This window comes from Xenopus laevis, chromosome 4S, assembly GCF_017654675.1.
Source record: "Xenopus laevis strain J_2021 chromosome 4S, Xenopus_laevis_v10.1, whole genome shotgun sequence".
Taxonomy (NCBI): domain Eukaryota; kingdom Metazoa; phylum Chordata; class Amphibia; order Anura; family Pipidae; genus Xenopus; species Xenopus laevis.
In genome coordinates, this window is record NC_054378.1 from 50,535,882 (window position 1) to 50,543,169 (window position 7,288).

Sequence of the window (7,288 nt, forward strand, 5' to 3'; positions counted from 1 at the left end):
ACAGATCAGTTGGGTTCTAGGAATATTCTTACTGCTTGCTATGGGTTCGTAGACCTTGTGCAAACAATGCTTCTCCTACTCCTATCCTCAAATCCTTGTTTTTCTTACTCAGGGGCGATTCTGGGGCTGCTGAGGTAGTAGCCCTGATGCTGCCCCACCCCCGAATCTGCGCTGGACACATCAGTGTTGAAGTGGTTCAAAGGGGGTCTGCATCGCTAGTGCAAAGAGGGCAATAACCCGGAAATTCAGCTTTTTTGCTGCCCCTTGTAACTGGCCGCTCGCTGCTGCCTGAGGCAAGGTTCTTATGGCAGGAGTGGCCCTGCTCTTACCCCATTCATAATTGGACTTGCTGAACAATATTTTTGCCACTAATCTGAGAAGTTCCTTCAGGAGACTGATTTATACCTTCCTTCTTTATGCCAAATTACAATTTCAATATTTTCTCAGTTTTGTAGGCATATTTCCATTCAATCTACAAACAGATTACTTAAATTCAGGTTTTAAATCATATATTGGCAGAAGTAAGTTGAATTGGAATCTTTCCATTATCATAAGTGTTGGGTTATCTTTTCGAAAGCGCAAGAGTAACAATAAACATGGTTTTACCGTGCACCAGAAAGCAAGATTAATCTATAATATTGTAACTTTGTCATTGTTACATTGATTAGAATCAGGCCCCGACTGGCAATCTATGGGTTCTGGCAAATGCCAGAGGTAAGGTTGCCACCCAGCCGGTATTTAACCGGCCCAGCCGGAAAAACATTGAGGTATCGAGGCCGGTGCCGGTATTAAAATAATACCGGCAATTACATGGCTGGTAAATTTTTGAGAGGGGAAATGCCATTTACTTTTAAGCAGCTTTGCTGCTCCCTCCCTCCCTGCTCCAAATTCCCCAGCTATGCGGGCTGCGGCGCACTCTCGCATGATGACATTTGTGGGCGGCATCGCCAGCTTGACTGGGGCTTTAAAGAGTAGACGCGAGTGCACAGTGCAGCTGTGCAGACTACTGTAGGTGGAGCGTGCAGCCGGACACAAACGGAAAAGAGCAGTACTGCAGAACGCTGACAGCCTGGGAAACTGACAGTGCGAGTGACTGTGGACACTGGACAGTCAGTGAAACTAGTGTAGCGATTCTGGACTGCGGCGGGCTGTGTTAAGATTAGAACTGTTGGGCAGTAATTCTACTAATGTGAATGGACAAGGGGTGTGGCTTTGGGCAGAACCAGGGGTGTGGCTTTGGTCAGTATTGGGGGTGGTTCTTTGGCGGGATTGGGGGTGGTGCTTTGGGCAGGGCTAAGGCTGGTCTTTTTTTCTAGAAAAGGTGGCAACCCTAGCCAGAGGGGCTGCTAAAAGATGCCATAGAAAGTCACTATTTAGTGGGCTGGCTGTTTGGGCCTCTGTGTGGTCTAATTGGGCCTCTGTGTGGTCTAATTGGGCCTCTGTGTACTTGAAATGCCAGGGCCTATTTTGATTCTCAGTCCAGACCTGATCAACCAATTCAATTAGAGCAAAAAGGCTCAGTTTAGCAAAGCTGGTGCTGTCAGACAGCCAATCATTTCCCGCCATTTAGGCGCGACCTCAAGGCTCTTATAAGATGGTGTCACGTGACTGGCGCAGGGACACTAGTGCGACACAGCTAATTAGTAACCACCTGAGGAAATTCACACAGGAAAAAGAGATCCAGTTCTTCTCTGGATATCACTCATATTTTAACCAACACGTAGCTCAGATATTGCCATTGTTACAAAAAGATATATAAAATATATAATTCCGGTTTTTTAAAGTATTTTTCCAAGTGCAAAACGTGAACGAAATGTTGTCACTGGGCGCCATATACTGCCTCGTGGAGGTGGCAAACACTTAACAGGTGCAGAGATACATTCAGGCTGCAACACGTGATATAACTTGGCTCATACTGTAGTTCTATGTGGGGAAAACAGCAGGTTGTGGGATAAGCGAAACCCCACAGGTTGCCCGGCGGATCATTACTGTGTAACGCTTGTGCCCAGTGCAAGTAGCTGCATTGAAGCAGGTCTCTCACCTTATCTAACACGCACAAAGAATGACAGCGGAGTGTTTCCAGACAATGTAACGCCGGCTGAGCTGTGTGTGTGCGCATACGTACTTTTATTTTCGCAGCTCTACCTGCCCAGCCGCTGACACTGTCCCTTGGCATTAGGACCCAGTCGAAGGGCAATAGAGAAGCAGGGGCGTGGCCTCCAGTAACACTATTATATAAAAGAGCCGAGAGCGTTTAGCAGTTCATTAGTGAAACAGGCTGACAGCTAGGGCAGCAGCGCATTGCAAGAAGTAGCCTGAGCTCATGCTGGATTCCCGGAGCTCGTCACCATGCTTGGTAGGCTATAGGAGCTCCATGGAGCAAGCTAACTTCTACGAGGTCGACCCGCGGCCATCCATGAACATCCACGTTCAGCCCCCGCACGGTGTTTACGGCTACAGGGAGCCTCCGGCTTCAGCCCTTGAACACAACGAGCTGTGTGACAACGAGAACTCCATTGATATCAGCGCTTACATCGACCCGGCCGCTTTCAACGACGAGTTTCTGGCCGACCTGTTCCATAGCAACAAGCAGGAGAAAGCCAAGAGCGACTTTGAGTACCAGCAGCAGCAGCAGGGGCCGGTCGGGGCGGTTGTTGCAGCAGGGCACCCGCTGATGTATGGCTGCAGCATGGCTAACTACATGGACAACAAGCTGGACGGTGGCCTGAGGCCGCTTGTGATCAAGCAAGAGCCAAGGGAAGTAGAGGAAGCCGGCGGCAGAGCATCATCATTAGCAGCTCTGTACCCTCACCATGCGGCCTCCCAGCACTCATCCCACCTGCAGTACCAGGTAGCCCACTGTGCCCAGACCAGCATGCACCTGCAGCCCGGCCACCCAACTCCTCCTCCTACTCCTGTCCCAAGCCCACATCACCCCCCTGCACATCAGCATCATCACCTGCACCATTCTTCACTCAAAGGCATTTCCCCTTCATCCTCCTCCTCATCCTCCTCCTCCTCCTCGGAGAACAGGGGCAAATCCAAAAAGTGGCTGGACAAGAACAGCAACGAGTACAGGGTAAGGAGAGAGAGGAACAACATAGCAGTGAGAAAAAGCAGGGACAAAGCCAAGATAAGGAATGTAGAAACCCAACAGAAAGTCATTGAGCTCTCTTCTGACAATGATAAGCTGAGGAAGAGGGTGGAACAGTTGAGCAGGGAGCTGGACACTCTTAGGGGCATCTTCAGGCAGCTCCCAGACAGTTCTCTGGTCAAAGCTATGGGCAACTGTTCATAAGGTCAAATACTCACATTCAGTGCATTGTCTACCAGTGAGAGACACTGTTAAACACCCCCACCTGAGAGTGGATCCTTCCAGTTCGGACCATGAAGTTTTAATACATGTGCCATTTGTGAACTAGGATGGCAGCCACCCTGTGAGACGGCTCTGGGCTGGGAGTCAAAACAGGCATTCCAAGTACACAGAGGCCCGACCAGCTCACTAAATAGTGACTTTCTACGGCATCTAACAGCAGCATTTGCCTGAACTCACAGATTGCCAGTCCGGGCCTGCTGTGAGACTTTATTCTGGTGTATTTACTCAATGGTGTTAAAGGTACCCACCTTGCAAGACCTCCATGCTCCAGGCAGCTTTGGTGGTGCTAGATGAAACAAGCCAGGGTTTTTTTTTTCTTAGGCTTTGAGGTCCCTCCATTTATATGAAGTTGTTTGTTCCAGGCTAAGCAGATTTTTTTTTATACATTTTTTCATACTTTATCACATATCACACGTGCCTTTTGTAGAATTTGGTATATCTGTTGCTCTAGTACATTACAGAGTATTTATCTATTCCTATTGCTGTTAGGGAATGCTGGGAAATTTAGTAACACCTAGAGGGCCGCAGGTAGCACACCACATTCTATAACGTTTTGCCAGTGGATGTGTAAGGCGATTATGCTAATGATCATGAAAATACCTGATTATATTTTTTATATGTGACTGGTAATTTAAATAGAGATTTGGAAAATTCCATTGCATTTAAAAAAACAGTATGGTCAGTGATGGACAAATACAACTTAGGGCCCCCATACTGAGTTCATGTTTGGGCCTCTTTTACTAAAACCCAGATGGGAGGCTTCCCCCGGGCCTATATGCAGCTGCACAACTAGCACGCGTGCCCCTGTTATGGGGTATTTATTCCATTAATTCATCATGTAATTTCCCTGGTGTTTATCTGTCACATTTAAGGTTTCACAGCTTACAGGCGAGAGACAGGCGCTCCAGGGTAAAAACAAAGGGAACATTATGCAAAGATATACAAAATACAGTACTTATTTTATAACTATTGTAAACTGTCAGTTTTCATTGTGAATGACATTTATCAGCTGCTGTTGCTAATCATTATTTCATGCTTTCTGTGTGTGTTTTCTGTGACACTGTGTACATAACTTTTTTTTTTTTTAATCAAAGTTCTTTGGAAAACCTGCAGACCAGCAGAATGTGAATGAGCTAATCTCTCAATTCTACAACATTGTGCTTTTCTTATGCTCATTTTCTTGCCATTGTCTCTTGGTTGTTGCAGGGTTGGCTGGTAATGCTTTTTATTGGCAGCTGTCAAGCTCACTCTGCTGTCTGACAAGGAAAAGGTGTGATTAGTACTGCACGCTAGAGGAATCCCAGCTCCACACTTTGCACTCTTTTCAGTTTGATATTTAGGGATGTGTCCATTGTAAATTAATTAAGGACCAAATTATTGCAGCAGTGGCATGACTGTAGAGCCCACGGGCCCTGTTTAACAATCAGTGCACGATCCTTCTTCATTTCTGCCTCAGACACCACAACCTGGGGCTCATTTATCAACACTGGGCAAATTTGCCCATGGGCAGTTACCTATAGCAACCAATCAGTGATTAGCTTTTTAAAGCCAGCTACAAGTAGAACAATGAAAGCAGCAATCTGATTGGTTGCCATGGGTTACTGCCCATGGGCAAATTTGCCCAGTATTGATAAATGACCCTCCCTGTGTCTTATTTTCATCTGCAAGTATAAATCACATTAATTGTACCAGGGCCACGTAATAACCTCTGCAGCCACTATAGTTATGCTGCTATAATTCCTGCCATCAGTACAGTTACTGTTCTCCCCATCCTAGTATTTTGCTGAGGATGTTGGGAGTTGAAAGTCTAAAAAAAGGACTTCATGTTGGGCATCCCTGCTTTATTCAAGTAGTGCCTTAAAGCTATATACCCTTAATTTCTCCTGCTAAATTATTGGCCAAAAGAAACCCCATGTTTATTTTTTATTTTTTTTGCCTTGAAAAAAAGATATGTATGTTTTAAAAATGTTCTGGAAAATAAAAGAAATGCCTTTATTCACTTATTTGTTAATAATTATAATTTTTTTGAAACACAACCGCATATCCTTGTTTTTATTTTCAAAACTAAATAAAACAAAACTTTAAAATATTACGTTCTTGTGTGTTGAACTTTTTCTATGTATGACTTTATCAGTAAATTGATGGTGGTAATTGAAATGGCTCACATCTGCGTTAAAGTGAAACAATCTTCCCAGCATTTCTTTTTTAATGTTTCTATTTTCATTTTGATAAATTTTCAATTAGTAGTGACTGTAGTTATGTTACAAATGCATTCATATTTTAACATGGTTTTGTTTCCTTTGCCTTGCAAAATTAGTTTCTCTCATTGGTAATGAATTAAGGGCTTAAAAACCTTCAAACCTACAAAGTTAGACACAGAAAAAATGGAAAACAAATATCTGAATGTATGTTTTTATTAGGGATGTACAGAATCCACTATTTGGGATTCGGCCGAATGTCCAAATCCTTGGTGAAAGATTTGGCTGAATAGCGAATCCTAATTTGCATATGCAAATTATGGAACAAATTCTTCTTTTGTGATGAAAAGTCATGTGATTTCCTTACCCACCCCTAATTTACATATGCAAATTAGGATTCAGGTTCTGCCAGGCACAAGGATTTGGCCGAATCCTGCTGAAAAAGGCCGAATTCCGAACCGAATCCTGGATTCGGTGCATCCCTAGTTTTTATTTATATATCTATGTATGCAGAGCACTGACATATTCATAGAAAAGAACAATAATACAATAATAGAACATAAATATATACAATTATATTAAGCACCAAGTTTTAAACAGCACAAGAAGGAGGAAGATCCTGCCCAGTAATTTATACTTTAAGTGGGAAATTTACACAAGCAGGATAATCAGTGATGAAATTTGACTACTAGAATACAGAATGTGGGTGAATAATCTTTTCTCCAAACTACTCAAATTAACATCACTTGTTTTTCAAATACAAACTTTATATTTAGGATGGAAGCATCTCTACGTACTTAAGACAGTCATTAATCATTAGAGAGTTTACTAGTTTTTAAAGTATTTTTATACAATATATGAGCAAAACCAGAACAGAGGTAGACTTTTCTACCCACTTATATACAGTATGTATGTTTTATTTATGTGCATGCACCAATCAGCAACAAGGCCAGGTAAGGTCCGGTGCCTAGGGCAGCTTTAGGCCTAAATACATCCTTTTCTGATAAGAAAAAGGTTATGGGTATGGCATCTGTTATCCAGAAAGCTCAGAATTATGGGAAGGAGATCTCCCATAGAGTCCATTATAATCAAATAACTCAAATTTTTCAAAATCATTTCCTTTCTCTGTAATAATAAAACAGTATCTTGTACTTGATTCCTGCTAATATACCATTCATCCTTATTGGACAAAACAATCTTATTAGGTTTATTTAATATTAAGGTATTTTTAACTAGACGTTAAGTTATGGAGATCCTAATTACGGAAACCCCCTTATTTGGAAACCCCCCAGGTCCCGAGCATTCTGGATACCTGTACCCTGATTCTGTTGAGTCATTTTCTGCTGTGTGTAACCCATTCTTGATGACAGAAAGATAATATAATAGGAATCAGTTTAGCATTACACTAATCTGTTTGGTGCAAGAAACTTTATGTAGGGTATTAATCTGTCCAGTTCTTACCACGGCAGTTCTAGTTAATAACAAGTAATTATTAGATATCCCCGTGTTTCATAGAAAATGTTAGGTGTAGTTGAAGATACTGTAATCAGGGCAAAACTCTAACAGGAGCAGTTATCTTTAAATTATCTTTTAGTATGTTATTGATGAGTCTATACTTTTCTATTAGTCTTAATATTTGGTTAATATGTTTTCCTTTTCTGAACTTTTCTACCTTGTGAATGTTTCTGCATTTTTACATGTTCCTTTTCCATCT

General features: G+C 42.5%; 1 protein-coding gene across 1 annotated transcript; it reads left to right on the top strand.

Annotated features, from left to right (window-relative positions):
- Positions 1-2,278: 2,278 nt before the first annotated feature.
- cebpa.S (CCAAT enhancer binding protein alpha S homeolog) lies at positions 2,279-5,465 on the top strand. The gene is given in 1 exon segment (NM_001091687.1): positions 2,279-5,465. A coding segment is annotated over 1 exon segment (924 nt). The 5' UTR covers positions 2,279-2,374; the 3' UTR covers positions 3,299-5,465.
- Positions 5,466-7,288: the final 1,823 nt, after the last annotated feature.